The sequence below is a fragment of the Zalophus californianus genome, chromosome 15, assembly GCF_009762305.2.
Source record: "Zalophus californianus isolate mZalCal1 chromosome 15, mZalCal1.pri.v2, whole genome shotgun sequence".
In the NCBI taxonomy this organism is placed as follows: Eukaryota; Metazoa; Chordata; class Mammalia; order Carnivora; family Otariidae; genus Zalophus; species Zalophus californianus.
In genome coordinates, this window is record NC_045609.1 from 41596386 (window position 1) to 41612972 (window position 16587).

Below are 16587 nucleotides of genomic sequence, written 5' to 3' on the forward strand. Positions count from 1 at the left end.
GACCCTGGGATCATGACCTGAGCTGAAGGCAGTTGCTTAAACCACTGAGCCACCCAGGCGCCCCTGTAGGCTGTACACTTGTGACATCATCATGTTTCTGGTAATTGGTGGAGGCATTTCACCCTTTACTAATCTAGTCTCTTTAGTAGCAAATGGGAAACCCACAAACTGCCCGGAGAGGAACATCCTTATATTTGAAATTCTGTAGCCCTATCCAGTCTCCAAACAAGTGCTAAGAAAACCACAAACTCTGGGTGTTATGGGTACATTTGCCACCCTCCTTCCTTGCGCGGCACTTAGCAGAATGAACTGGGCACCTGGACAGTCACCCGTACTGGTAGTTCCTGGGAAACAGCCACATGCCTTATGATCTTGGTGCTGAGTTCCTCAGTTCTACCCCTGGTACTAGTACAGTACTTAAGAGTCTTAGAGTCAATGTTCAATGATAGATTGTTAAATTAATAAATGATTTTAACTGGCATTATACAGAGACACTGCTGAATTGGATGCTTAATAAATACATGTTGACTTACTTAGTAAAAGGGACAGAAGAGAAAAAAATGCTTGGTGCCCAGCTCTTGACAAGATCCACTCTGGAACAATATTGTATTTTCTCATTTCGGTTTCAGGAAACCCCATGAATTATAGGTTTTCATGTATTCAGTTTACTCATGTTCAAAATGCCAATAAATAGCAAAGTTGGAATGCAAACCCCAATTTGCAGACATACATTACAGAGCATTAGGTCGGGTATTACGCCTACTTGGACTTGATCCCACCTACAGAGGCAAGAGCACTGAGTTCCAATGTGGGACAAAGAAACAAGGCTTTCCCCTTTGTGCTTGGAATGTGCCCCACAGTGTTACTAAGAGGAAGAACAGGGTGTCAGAGGATGGGAATTTGTAAGTCAGTGAAATGAATGATGTGTAGGAGATGTGGGGAAAATGTAATTGTTTTATATCATGATTGCTATTCCTAAGAACTCGAAGTTGTTAAAATGATAAATGGCCTAGTCACCCAATGAATTTTACCGTTTGTCTGTTCTGAACAGATGTGGCATTTTAGGGGTTAACACTGCATTGTTGATTGCCTGTATATTTAGTCAGTGCTCTTTTGGGTCTTTTCTCTACCCCCCCTTTTATTAAAGTGTGGATATGTTGAAGTTTAAGTGTCTTATGTTTCCAGGGACTCTTGACTTTTAGTGTGTTTCTACTATCCCTTCATATCTTCTCAGTCCTGATGCTTTGGTTGCATGTTTGCATTTCCTTTCCTCCTTGGGCAAGCTTCCCATTGCCATGCTTTCTAGGAATTTATATCTGTCCCACCTCACTGAACATTTATCTTCTCTTGTGTATCTAGCAATGTGCTAGCTAAGGTGGGGGCTAGCACCTCAGATACAAGACAGCCTGAAGACATGATCCCTGTAATTGAAGAACCATATGTTAGTCTTTTCTAGACCTTTAATACAGTCTTCTGATTGCTGCAATCAGCCAGCAATAAGAACTCCTTCAAGTCTCTGACAGTTTCTTTGGGAAATTTCTCTTAATTGACTTTTCTTCACACCTAGAATTGTAGACAAAATACCCAGGAATGATGAGAGGTGGTGGCCGAAGTTGGGGTCCGGATTGAAGGCATTATGCTAGGCAAAATAAGTCAGACAGAAAGACAGGTACTCTATGATCTCACCTAACTGTGGAATATGAAAAAGCCAAACTCATAGAAACAGAGTAGAAGGGTGGTTATAAACTCAGTCTCTCAAAGGATCCCAATTAAGCACACAATAGCAGTAAAAACACATTTTCTGAGCAAAAGCAGCATTAAGGGGGGTCTAGTTCCCACCTCAGTGCACTCTCCAAGTCCTTCTTACATAGATATGACCGTGGAGATATGACAGAGTTGCTGTCTCTTTGAACTCTCTGCAGACATTGGACAGAGGGAGCAAATGCATAAGCAGGGGTTCAGACCCAGGCCCACAGTGCCCATATAGCTTCCATGCCCATGCCTTTCTCATGACCCATATAGATAGAGAAGGAAGTGCTTGAATCTCTGAACAAGAAGATAAGAGCCAAAGATATTAAGGGGAAAAAGTAAGATTTTAAGTAAGTGAAGTAAATGATGTTCATTTTTATGAAGAAATTTGGAGAACCGTGTCAATGTTTAGACATTATTTCAAAGCCATAATAGCATGAAAGGGAAATTTGAAAGGAACAGTAATGGAAATTCCCAGTGTCGAGCACTGTCTTTGTTTTAGTTTTTTACCCACCTACCTTCTCCCCGTACCTACCTTACTCAGTGTTTCATTGCGTGCTCAGATCGACAGCTGTGGGGCGGATGGGTGAGAACATGAATGGGTTACTGAAAAACATCACTTTCTGATTGCTCTGCCATTTACTCATAATAGAGTGACTAATGGGATTTGACAAGAAGAGGCTTGAATACACACACCTTAAAAGAGTCCAACACTCAGAGCAGGTAGAACTGTAGAATGCTGAAGAACGTGCATTATGGAGTTGGGCCTCTCTGGGTATAATTCCCGCCTTTCCATTATATAGCTGTGAAATCCTAAGAAGATGCCTTGGTCGTTCTGTGTTTCAGCTTGTCTTCTGCAAAACGAAGATAATATTTAAATCTGAATAATAGGTTTATTCAAGCATTATTACCACATTTTGACTTCTAAGGTGTCTGTTTATCCTAAGATTGTCTAGTTTCAGTTGTTACAACTAAGACAGCTAAAGACAGATTTAGACCATGAGAAGGTCCGATAGACAGCAGTGTGCTTCATTAATTGTATTAACTATTAAAATATTGCAGTTGTTTTATTCTAGTTGGTAGATGACCACTGCTCAAATCCCCCTGAATGAAGCCTCTCCATGACATCCAAGATACCCTGCACCAGGTTCCCAAACTTCCTCAGTATTAATCCAGAAACCGGAGAATTAAGATCAGCCTAGTAGCCACCCTACTCCACCTTCCATGTGAATGACCAAATACTGGCAATTCTACTTCATAAATCTCTCTCGCATCCACCACTTCTTCCCCTCTTATCTCACCTGGAATATTTCGTATAGGCTTGCCTACATGTATGATTGCTACCCTAAGATGAATTATCCACATTATAATCAGTTTACACAGTTGTGCAAAAATACATAATGATTGGTCATTTCCTTCTGGAAGATCATTCAGTGGCTTTTCCTGGCTTTTATGAAGAACAACGAAACATTGCCAAGCCCTTGTCAGTCGCCGTCCTCATACACAGTACCTGTCCCCCGTTGTCAGGGCGTAGGACACAGTTGTTCAACTGGTCCATGTGCATGTCCCCTGAGGCCTCTGCACAGCTCCTCTCTACAGGGGAGCACCCTGCACCCCACACTCTCACAGTGATCTCTAGATTTCACCCAGAGCACATGTTATGAGACAATGAAACATTCTGCCAAAGCTACATTCCTGCTCGATATTTGTCTTCTCTACGGAATCCTTCAGGTCCTTTTGCCAAGTGCAGGGCTCTTCTCATGGGTGTGTCCCCCACCCAGGACAAGATCCTAGTCCCCTAGATGTGCTCTCTTTGTCTTTCATTCTTTCAAGCAGAGATATTTTGTTGACTACTGAGAGCCTTGAACCACAGATGACACACAGGTCTGGGAAACTCAGCCTTTGAGCTGATTTATCAGCTAACAAAAATGAGTCTCACCCTAGGGACAGTTCTCAGATTCACCATGAGAAATAATAACCTTCATTATTATTTTCATCTGTTTGTCTCATAGACCTTAGGTTTCTGGAAGATAGGAATATGTTTTTTTCTTTATTTGGTGTGTGTGTGTGTGTGTGTGTGTGTGTGTGTGTGTGTGTGTGTGGTGTGGCATGTTCCCAGTAAATAGCCCATCACCAGCTGCCCGAGAGTTATTCAATAAATATTTATTGAATGAAAATATGCTATAGGCTGAATGGTTGTGTCCCCTTAAATTCATATGTTGAACAGTAACACCCAATAACAGTATTAGGGGTGGGGCCTTTTGGGGTGATTAGATCATGAGGGCAGAGGTCTCCTAAATGGAGCTAGCACTCTTATAAGAGAGAGCCCAGAGAGCTCCTTCACCCCGCTTCCCCATGTGAGGACACAGCAAGAAGGCAGCTGTCGATGAACCAGGAAGCCCTCACCAGACATCAAACTTGCTGGCATCTTGATCTTGGACTTCCCAGACTCTAGAATTGTCAGGAACAGATGGCTGTTGTTTATAACCCATCTGGTCTATGGTGTTCTGTTATGGCAGTCCGTATGGACTAGGATGGTACCCTCACACCAACCCTGAATTAAGGATTTCTACCTATTAGAGATGAGATTTTTTTAAATCCCCATAGAAACTTCATTTCTCCTACTAATCAAGCAGTCTTGCCAGGTAATTTGAACTATGAGTTGACGACCCCAGAGGCTCAGGAAAGCAGGAGTACATTACTACAAACGAGTAGCTTAAAAATCCAGGATGCAAGAGGTCAATAGGAGAGCAGTCACTTAACATTGGTCAAAAGAGGGGCATATAACTAGATGTTTTTTGCAAAGTGACCTTGTCTTCTGTTTGGTTAAATAAAGTCGCAGAGTATCTGGTGGAAAATCATGTGCTTATTTGGAAACATCACAGTCTGGCTGCCAGAGGGATCATTTCCCACTTTTTCAGACATTCCCTTACTTACACATGAGCAGCAGCATTGGAAATTACAAATGGCATTACAACTGCATAAGAAATTCCAATACCATCAGCCAAGGAAAGAATATGACCCTTTGTAGGTGACTGGCCAATCTTGATTTCCGAAAGAAAGATGAGTGCTGAGATTATTTGGGTGAGGCCTTTCAAGCTTCTCCAGCATAGAGACCTCAGCTAACAGACTTCATTCAGGTCTCTGCCTATCTTCTGAGTCAGGTGCATCAGGGAATTTTAATCAGATGCCATTTTAGACCTGAATCACTCAGCTCTCCTTTCCACCCACATTCCTAAGCAACTTTCTATTGGGATTTGATTTCCCATGCAAGAATGCCTTTCAAAATGGGACTGCTGTCCATGCTGGGGACAATGTTCCATTCTCTGCGACTCTTTATTTCCCAGATGCACCTTTACATGACATATAGTGGGTGAAAGCCCCTTACAACAGTCCCCCATCCAGTCTCCCTGAGCTCTACCGAGAGGCTTCTCCAAGTCCACAGGTGACACACTCACCTTGATCGCGCACTTGAGCCACCTAAAACTCCCATCGTGTTCTCATTATACAAAATTACAAAACACTTCCTCATTTTCCCCCCACGTGTACATGCCAAACATAGAAGGCTCCCCGGGATTCACTTTCCTGTCTCCCTCTCACATTCCTTGGGTTTCAATAACACTGGACAAAATCAGTCCCCTTAAGGCTCTGTGACTTTATATATGCTGTGCCTTTGACGTATCCACACCAGCAGTTGCTTGCACAGCAAAACAATTCTAATTGTTTAAGGCCTATGTGAAATGTGAGCTCCTACTGAAGTCTTCCCAAATCCTCGGGTTAGAAGTAGCTGTCGGTATTTGGAATTTCTGTTAAGTCTTCATTCCTGCCTCTAGTGCTATGATCATCACTCAGAACTGCAATGTAACTCTTTGTATGTCTGCTCCCCACCCTTTTCCCAAATTAGACTTTGAGTTCCTAGGGACCTGGCAAGGCCAACTCTCTATTCCTAGAATTTACCTCAAGGCCTGACATGTAGTAGATGCTTAATGGCATGCTTTCTGAGTATTATAATGGTCCTAACAGTACGATGATGCCAACATCACCAGCACACACATACCTTCAGCATGATAAGGTAAGCACCACCTTGTAGCTCCATATCTGTAATAATGTGTTTAGAGCAAAATGATTAAAAAAAAAATCTATGTTTGGGGTGCCTGGGTGGCCTAGTTGGTTAAATGTTCGATTTCTGGTTTCTGTTCAGGTCATGATCTCAGGGTTGTGGGATAGAGCCCCATATTGGGCTCCATGCTCAGCACAGAGTCTGCTCAAGATTTTCTTCTCCCTCTATTCCTTCCCCCCAATGCTCGTGCACTCTCAGTCTTTTTCTCTCTCTCTCAAATAAGTAAATACATCTTTAAAAAAAAAATGTCTGTGATCATGGGAATGGGCCCAAGGCTGACTGCTAAAGATCAGGGTATTTTTTTTATGCTCATGGGTTTCAAGTGTAAAATAAATAGTCATATATCTTTAATAAACATTTATATGTTTGTTTACTCAAGGACTTTCTCCCAGATTCAAATCTCTTTCCTGTCAGGTATGCACAGAGGTGATATTCAAAGTGTTTAATAAGTAGTGTGGAAATTACAGGACTAATCAGAATAAATCTGTCCATAACTAGAGCAGAGTCAATGGGATCAATGTTGTGGTTAGTTAAGTCTGGGAATCAGTTTGTGGAGGAAGAGTAGGTTTGTGGAAGAAGAGCAAGACTTGGGTTTTCTACAAGTTTATTTTTAGGTACCTTTGAGATATCCATCAGGAAGGGAAAGGTAGGCAGATTGAGTTCAGAAACACCAGTGGGCTGGAGGTATAGCTTTGAGAGTTATTGGCATGTTGGCAACAAGATCACCCAAAGCAGCTGGTTCTCAGAGAATTACCTGGAGAGCTTGTTAACTGAGCATCCCACCACTTACTTCTGGTTTCTGATGCAGTACGTTTAGGATGGGGCTCTTGAACTTTACAGATAATGCTGATGCTGCTGGTCTGAGGACCACGCCTGGGATAGCATTCACCTGGGGGATAAGTGAAAGTGGGGGAAAAACAAACAAACAAACAAAAAGTGGTCTGTGGGAAGGAGTACAGTGGAAAAGTCAGGCTGCATTGGTTTGAGTCCAGAAGCTACCAGCTAAGAACCCTGTGATCTTAGGTCAATGATATAACTCTCTAGGACTCAATTTCTCCATTTGCAAAATAAGGGAAGTAAATAATACCATAAATTCATAGTGTTATTTAAAGCCAAAACATAGCTGATGGGAAATAGTTAGCACAGTGTGGAGTGTACATTAGGAATTATTTGAAGACTAGTTCTTAAGCCATCTGGCTTTTAAGTAAAAGTTACATGAGACAGGTGGCAAAGACTAAAAAACAGGAAAATCAACCTTAGGTGATAACATAGGAGCCAATGAAAGGTTTTTCACAGAGGTGGGAGTGGCTTGAGTGTAGGTGCTTCTGAGAGTTCAAACAAGATGAGAAAAAAATATGCAAATATCTATTGGATTTAGAGATGCCTAGTGACACAGACTGGACCATTTCAGCAGAGCCACATGGGGAGAGGAGATGGTGTCTAGGAGCGTGTACAGCATAGTACCTAGCAGAAGCCCAGGGGCTTGTGACAAGACAAGAGCTCCAGTGACAGTAGCTGCCATTATAACTGTAATCACTGAAAGCAGTTTGTCTGGGCACGTGCATGCATGCAGGTAGGAAGAAATAGATTCAGCTGAAGGATAAACTCTGCAATTTCCAAATAAATGCATTTCTATCGAACAAGCTACATCTCGTGCAAGCTTATTTAAACTGGTGCAGTCTTTAGAAACAAGATTTCAAACTGTAAGGTGGCAGGTATGTCATGCAAATTTAGCAAGAGTCCTTTCTACAGTTCTATGGGAGTGGATGGCTCTGGGATACATCAGGAACTGTTAGTTCTCGCGGCAGACCCATGACTCAATTGAACTTATAGATTCCTTGCCCCACGTTCCCCATTTCTTCCATGCCAGCAAAGTGAACAATGTCTGGTCTCTGGCAGCAGGAAGAAAGCTCCGTTTGCCTCTTGCCAGTTGAGGAGTGGTTTGTTTCCCTTTCAAACACTACTGCATTCTTCTTGCAATTTTCCTTAACTGTTAAATATTTTATAAGTCTGTCTCCTGCCAGTGCTCCTTACTGGGTGCCCGATAAATGGTGGATTCAACTGGGAATTGTAATGTATGGCAGCAGGTTTCATTTATACCACTCCCATGGAAGAGTCCGCTGGAGTTCATGACCATATTTAAATGGGTGCTAGCCTGTAAAGGTATTTTGCTAATCCTAAAAGCTTTTAGATTGCATCTTAACTTTTCTTAGAGAATTCTCATGAACTCAGTGGGGGAGGGTAAACCTGGTCCATGACTCTGACATTTGCAAGTGGGAGTGCATGGAATGGATCTGGGGTTTATGCTGCATGTCATCATTTTCCTTCCTTAGGTGTTCTTGCTCTTCATATCTAGAATTCATTTTCCTGTGCCAATTAAATCATGCCCATTCAAGACCCAGCCCCAGTGCCAACCCTTTGGGAAGCCTTCAGAGAGAACTATAGCCTGAATTAAGCTCTCCCTTTATTTCGATGATCTACTGCAATTATTATCTGTAATAGTCTATTTAGCGCTCTTGGCTTGCAACAAAATCTGTGTTCCCACAGTGTGCAGTGTTGTGCTGGCAACAAAGAAAGCCTCAATGAGTAATATTCAGGTTCAACTTAGTACTTAAGGGGGAAAACCAGTCATTGTTTTAATTCATTAAAAAATTAACTTCCATTGCAAAATCTGCGGGGATTTCTGTTTCCCAGCCTTACATTTTCTTCCCATTTTTCCTTTAATGAATTAACCACCACTACTTCCCGCTGTTACATTTAATTAGTATACTGATTGCTTACTAAGTTTGCTACATGGTGTGGAAAGAATACAAAACTTAAAAGCAGAGCAGTCTCCCTGACCTCCCTGGGGGTAGAGACCAAAACTCAGAAAAATGTAAGAAAACACATTAAACTACATATAACGGGGCGCCTGGGTGGCTCAGATGGTTAAGCGTCTGCCTTCGGCTCGGGTCATGATCCCAGGGTCCTGGGATCGAGTCCCACATCGGGCTCCCTGCTCCTTGGGAGCCTACTTCTCCCTCTGCTTCTCTCTCTCTCTCTCTCTCTCTCTGTCTCTCATGAATAAATAAATAAAATCTTTAAAAAAATAAATAAACTACATATAACAAGTGCCAAATGAATGGTCTGGATAATTGTACAGCTCCTGCGGTCTCAGGTGAATGAGTACTAGTTCCTCCTGCCAGCAACTACACTTGCTTGCCTGAGACCTTGAACTTTGATCATGGCGCCTGGAAGGCCCATCCTTAGCACCATCTCTGTTCATCTTAAGCTGAACATTCCTTTGTCCTCTCTTTGAGAATACCATCCCTAATTTTTTCTCTCCTCCCGTCCCCTCTGTCTATGGAGTTGTTTTTTTCCCTCCTCTCATCAATTTCTATACACTTTACCTAAATTGCTTCGGAAGCTCTTCTTGAGTCCTAACTTCTAAACATTTATTCATACGGGGTTTTTCTCTTATGGAAAGCATGCACAGTCTTCAGTATAGAACATTTAGAAAATTGCTCGTGTATAAAAAGATCATTCTTCTATAAACACCTGTTGTGTTCACCTCTGTGTCAGGCCGTCCATAAGATCTTGGATCAGAGAGATGTGAAGACATACGCTGCCCCTCAGGAGCTCATGGCCTGGTCAGATGGGAGATTCCTGGGCTGATGCAGGGGAGTGAATGATGTCTGAGAAGGAGTTACTCTGGAGTAAGAGTGAACCTTGAAAAACAAATGGGAATTCATGGGAATAGTAGGCTTCTCCTAGTTTACTTGCCTGGATGTTCATCCTTGTGATTTTTTTTGAAGACAGTCAAAACCTCTATAACAAATTTATCAAGTTACATTCCTAGAAACAGAAGATGCCCTTTGAATTTTAAATACATAACAAAATAGTAGCATATATTATAGCCAGTTTAGTGTATTAGACTATTGTAAAAGTGAACCAGTTTAAAATATATAAACAGGTTTCAAAAATGCTGGGTAAGTTTACAGATGAGAGTTCCATACCTGATTGTTAAGGTGTCCCAAGGTTATTAGGGTCATGGAAGTTTGGAGTTAGATCACATGCATTATGTCATTCTCCCAAATGTCCCCTATTTCCTCTTTAGAACAAAATACTCACCTGGATATTTTAAAGCACACTGTGTCACCTTAGGGCACAGAAAGAAAATACAGAAGTATACCTCATACTTTACTGTTATCTCATTTGCATTTATGTTCTATTTTAGATGTTTTTAATATATTTTATATGTAAGATAATTAACCAAATATATACATACATGCCCTTATAAGTAGATATGCAAATATTGGAGGGTATCATCCAAAATTATTGTTGTCTCTTTGATGGGCTGTGTTTGGTTATGAGTGATAGAAAGCCTAACAGTGACTAGGCACAGTTTACTTATTTACTTTATTTACTACTTTACAAAAGTAGGTAGGTGGTCTTAGAGTATAACAGCCTAGTGATTCCATTAAGAAATTTTTCTATCTTTCCATTGACATATTTGGCATGATGCCCTACAAGTGTAAAATTTTACCCCGTGGTGAATTTTATTTACCTTGCCCAATGCCTGTGTGATTTTAGGTGAGTAGTGATATATGGACACTATATAGTGAAATGTTTAGGTAATTTCTAAGGTTTCAAATTTACTGATGATTGCAGTATACTGATAGAAGGATCAAGCATAGCATTCTGTTACTGTTTATTGTATTAAAATATTAAAAATATTTAGCAGTGGTGTTTCTTTGAATCCAGTCAAGTCATTGCAAGGGATAAGCATGTGCATTTATATTAAGTTTTGGATTCTCTAAGCTATGGAAATAGAAAACCCGAGTACATGTTAAGCCTGACATCTCTGTACTCTCTCACCTTGGACTTTTGCAGAGGCATTTACTTGGGTCTCTGATCCTCTGTAATGTGCTGATACATGATAACATGATAGGGAAGGCAGTTGGTAGAATGGGGAGGTAACCACTGGAGACAGCACTTGTCAGATGGAAACTAATTGATTGTAATTGCTTTGCCATTGTATTGCTCTTGGAGTCTGTAGCTTGTTAAAACCACTGATTATAAAATAAGGATCTCACTTTTTATGCTGTAGGTTATGTTAATGAAAAGCTGTTCTTAGAGGAATGATCAGTGAATATCAATAAATGGATAATAAGAAATTAAAGGAAAACTTAACTAACTGATCATGAGTTAATATACTTCAGTCAGCATAGCAATCAACTGTGTGGTGTTTCGTATTGAATATTTTGCTCAGAGCTCTTGAATTTTAAATATTTCCCGTAGAAAGAGAGATTGATTCTGTGTAACTATTTATTGCAAGCTGTCTTGAATAACAGATCTCTGTAGAGGAGATCTCCTGGAAAACAGAAAATGTTTCTGTTTTGCAGAGCCTTTATTTTGTGCCAAAATATTAACAGACAGATATTTTAAAGTGGAAAAATAAGTTCCTGTTGTACCACCAAAAAAAGAAGATATTAGAAGTGGGCTTTTTCAATGCCCACATTATATGAGCAGTATGTGAGTGAAGATTTCTGTGACTCTGAGAGCAGTGTTTGTTTTTCCAATATTCCTCAATATTAAAGTAGGTATACTAAAATGATAAGATTGATGTGAAATTATATCTAACTTGTTGTAAGATACGCATTCACTTTTATATGATTGTAATGATGTCTTTCATGATCATATCGTTTACCAATGGCATTTAAACTCTTAGCAGTGTTAGAGTGATCCAGATTTATTGAAGACATTTTTTACTGAACACCAATTGTGAATCAAGGCTCCACCTCTGACCTTAAGAAACATACAGACTAAAGAAACAGAGAAACGTGTGAACAAATGGCTACATGCAGGTTGAATGTTGAATGCAGTGATGTGAGTGATCAAAGGTGCTAGGGAGACACAATGGGAAGATGGATGATGTAAGCTTTGAAGGATTTCTGGATGTCTTCCAGCAAAGAAAAAGGTGATCCAGGAAGAAGGAGCAGTGTGACAGCTCCTTGTGTTTGAAGAAATAGAAAAATAATTGGAAATTGAGTTGTGAGTCTTAGGGTACAAGATGACCCCAGAGGGCAAAATTCTACGTGGTCTCAGTCCTTCTCTGAGGAATTTGGAGTTTTTCCTATGGGGATGGGGCCCGCTGAGGATTTTTAGGTGTGGGAAGGGTATGAGTGAATTTCCTTTTAGGGCAATCACTTTCTCCACAATTTGGATGATGAACAGGAAGAGGCTCATTGTGACTTCCAGTTACTAAGCTGGTTAGTTACAATAACCCATGCTATTGGACATTATTATTTAATCTAGATCTAAGTAAAGGAAATTAAAAGAGCTTAAATGCAGAATCATTTATTGATCTTTGACTTTTTATTTTATATTTTAAAGATTTGTTTATTTGAGAGAGGGAGAGAGAAAGAGCATGAGCAAGGGGGGGGTGGGTAGGGTAGAGGGAGAGGAGAGAGAGCATCTCAAGCAGACTCCCCGCTGAGCACAGAGCTGGACTCTGGGCTTGATCTCACAACCCCTGAGATCATGACCTGAGCCAAAATCAAGAGTTGGACACTTAAATGACTGTGCCACCCAGATGCCCCTATCTTTGACTTTTTAAATATAATTTTTTCTCCAATATGGCAGTGGAATTGGTGCTAATACTTTAGTTGCTTAAAACTGTGAAACTAGAATGTCTACATGTGATAACAGAGTCTGTGTCTAGTAGATAGCACATACTTATGGCTAGTTTCATATTTAGGAAAAGGATGTAGACATACAGCTTAATTTAAAAAATGTAAGTAATTATGATTTTAAAAACAAATGTTTAAAATAATGCTTAAAAATGACAATAATTTGGTTCTGTTAGGTATTTACCAGAAACATTCTTCACATTTCAGATTCTGTTTCAGAATTTGGAACATTTGCATTTTAATTACATAAGAAAAGGAAAAAGTGGAAGAATAATTTGTTCAGCTATTAGCCGATTAGAGCTGTAACTAAAAACAAAAAACAAACAAAAAACTCATAGAAACTGACATTGGTTTCCACAGAACAGTCACAATATGCAGTGATCAGATGTTTAATGACATTTGGCAACAATAAAGGGAAGGCGATCCTGTTTCAATCTTTCATACAATGTGTTTGTTAAAAACTGAAATTAACAAAAGCAGGTTTGAGGTGTTTGACTGCAGAATCATTCAGCTTTTACTGTTAATGTGTCCCCTAAGGGGGCTTATAGAGTGATTCCAATTGCTAAAATCTAGTGGAGAAATAAGACGACTGAATACAGTGCTTGTCTTAGTCGGGGCTGCTATAACAGATTGGGTGGCTCATAAACCACAGAAATTTATTTATCACAGTTTTAGAAGCTGGGAAGTCCAAGATCAAGGTGCCTGAAGATTCAGTGTCTGGGGAGCAGCAAGGACTTCCTGGCTCATGGAGCACCATTTTCTCGCTACCTTCACATGACTGCAATGGGCGACGGAGCTTTCTGGGGCCCTTTTTATAAGGGTACTAATCCGATTCATGATCTAATCCCCTCCCACAGACGCACCTGCTGATATCACATCTCATTGTGATTAGGTTTCAACATGTGAATTTTGGGGGGCACACAACGTTCAGTCATAAAGTGTGGTCATATCCAGGTGCATTTCTTCAGTCCAGTGGAGGGTCTGTGCTGTCTCTTTGGAGGCGGAGGGTCAGAGCCCAGGAGAAGTCCTCAGCGCACAGATCCCGGGCTGGTATGGGGCCGGGTGGTGGCGGAACGTGCTGCTGACAGCAGTTCTCTGTGTGTTTTCCCCTGACAGATACAACGACCTATTCCACTGAGCGATCTGAGCACTTCAAACCCTGCCGAGACAAGGACCTCGCATACTGTCTCAATGATGGCGAGTGCTTTGTGATCGAAACCCTGACGGGCTCCCATAAACACTGTCGGTAAGCCACTGGTGGCCAGTACTGGGGGCAGGCCCTCAGAGAGGCCTGGCAGTGGGGCGAGGCGGGGGTGGTGTTTGAGCTCTGCGGTGTTCCGTGGGATGCATTTAGTCCAGCTGTTGGAACGGCCGAATCAGGAGGCTTAAGACGGGAAGGGGCAAGGCTGGGTATCTTTAGTATTTGAGAAGGTAAAACTGAATTAAAATAGACAAGATCTGAATTTTACCTGACTAAGCAAAGAAGGGTTTACTTTTATATCTACCATTTTAATAGAAATAATTACTTACTCACTTTAGAAGGCTGCATTTTTTGGTTCAGGACTTAGGCACATTGGCCTGTACTCAGAAATAATACCTTCTTGCAAAATTACAGAATGTGGCATGGCAAAGCAAACCGCTTATCCAAGGTCTGTCGGCTCAGTGTTGATTGTGAACCAAACCCCAGACTGTAACTGTGTCCAGAGAAGACTGGAGCTCATCTTGATTCTGCCCTCGTTTATTAATTTCATTATTTTTTTAACACCTCTCTTGATGAAACACTCTCCAGCAAGATGTTGTAAATGAAATCATAGTCCTGTTATAGTCTAGGTAGAGAACTACTTAGGGAAAATTCCCAGTAGAGATCAGGATGTGTTTAATTGGTTTTTAGAGACTTAAGGTTATAGAAGTGCTAAAAATAAAAACAAGTTGAGATAAATAGTGCACTTGTAGGCACTGCAGCTTTAAGCTTCCATAGAAGAATCAAATTAGCATCCAAAAATTATTTCCCACTGAGCTTTTATTTCCAGCACTACCCCTGGTAATTTGTTTTTTCTTGCAATTGTATATGCTTCAGTGATCATATATATCCACACCCCTTTCCTTCTCTTTATTTACTCTTCTCATATGACACACTTACTAAATTAATTATTCTGAATCATGAAGCATGGAAATTATGATTTTTTCCTCTATATATTGCTATTATAAAACTTCATTCTGTGTTGTTTTATTAAGACGGCACAGAGAAATGCGCCTTGTAGTTAGGAGCTTGGAACATGTTGGCAAATCCTGCCTGGCTCTAAGGGCCAGCTTCAGTCCACGAGGAAGTTGCGTTGTCCCAGTGGGTGGCGCAGGTTTGAAGGAGCCGATGAGTGACGGTGGCAGATCTCTGTAAGAGTTACTCTGTCTTCTGTCAGGATAAACAGACCTGGGACCTTTCCTCACTCTTGAGAGCATGGCTTCCATGTGATTTGGGGAGTGACATTACACTTACCCCACCTACAAAATTTACACCCTACTTCTGTCTTCTGTGAAATTGGGTTGGGGATGAAAGGGGGTAGGAATGCTTCTCCCCACATCCCTCTTCTTGTGTTATATTTATTAGGTCAGTGTAGACAGAGAGGTAGAAAGCACACAACTGACTTTAAGACCTCAAGGCAAAAGCCAAGAGTGATCTACCCATTCAAAGCATGAATTATATCCAAGCTCTCATAGATACTCAACCGTACGTTAAAGAGATCGCCATGTGGAAGTGGGCAATGCAGTTAACTAAGTCTGAATTCCTAATTGATTGGTGGAGCGATTAATTAGAAGTCTCACCTAAAGCAGTGACTTTTGGGATGATGTTTTACCCAAAGGAAGGATGAGATCAGGCCCCACCACAGTACCCAGGTGGGTATGATTAGTGTTTTTGAAAACTGAGAATGTTGAAAATAACAAAAATAATTCTTACTCTTTTTCAACCTACAGCCTCACTATATTCTGGATTAGTTCATGGTGTATTAGTTTGCTAGGGCTGCTGTAACAAAGTTCCACAGATTGAGTGGTTTAAATAAGAGGAATGTATTTTATCACAGTTCTGCGAGCTAGAAATCTGTACTCCAGGTGTTGGCAGAGTTGTTTCCTTCAGGTCTCTCTCCTTGGCTTATAGATGGCCACCTTCTCCCTTGTGTCTTCTCATTTTCTTCCCTCTGTATGTGTCTGTATTCAAATTTCCTCTTCTTATAAAGACACCGGTCATACTGGATTAGTATCCACTCTAATGACCCTATTTTAACTTATCTCTGTAAAGACCCTTTCTCTAAATATAGTCCCATTCTGAGTTACTGGAGGTTAGGACTTCAACATATTAATTATTTGGGAGACAAATCCAGTCTATGATAATGGATCTCAGGTCTGGAAAATATATCTTTTGCTTTTGTGCATATATGCATGTCTAATTTTTTTGCATACACAAGCAGAGATACATCTATGATTTAGCTGGAACAATATATATATATATATATATATATATATATATATATATATATATATATATAATTGTGACCTTCTGTCTTCATATTTCTTGCATATTTCAGCACAGACAACCTGTTATTTAACATCGAGTCACAACATAGCTAATCATGACAAAAAACCAGCCTAAGACAGAATTGGAACTTGAGTAGGTTAATAGATGCCTATAAATCTCCTACTAGAGTGTATGAATAAATCACACATCGCGTGTGCCCACTATTCATCTCCTGCGCTTTGCTGTGAATAAAAAGCTTACATTTGTTCCTGCATCAGCCACTTCTAAGAATTCCCATGTAGTTTATTAATAATGTGCTATTTTGTATAGCACTCTATTTAAGTAGTATGTTTCATTCATTCTTCTCCATTTGGCAGTTTATTGAGCACCTCCTATCACAAAGATATTGTTGAATAAATACATCCAGAAATGAATTTAGGAATTAAATGGTGCTGTTCTTTGTAATGCACTTGGGGTAAGTGAAGTAGTTTGTTGTCAGGAAGTAAGGAAAACAAGGGAAAGTATTTTCACGAGACTGG

General features: G+C 40.5%; 1 protein-coding gene across 10 annotated transcripts in view; it reads left to right on the forward strand.

Annotated features, from left to right (window-relative positions):
• Positions 1–16587, forward strand: part of NRG3 (neuregulin 3) — a 1141239-nt gene that overhangs the window by 482796 nt on the left and 641856 nt on the right. For all 10 annotated transcript variants that reach the window (XM_035724305.1, XM_035724300.1, XM_035724303.1 and 7 more), the window contains exon 2: positions 13657–13786. In XM_035724305.1, the coding sequence (XP_035580198.1) occupies positions 13657–13786 (130 nt within the window). The remainder of the gene's footprint in view (positions 1–13656; positions 13787–16587) is intronic.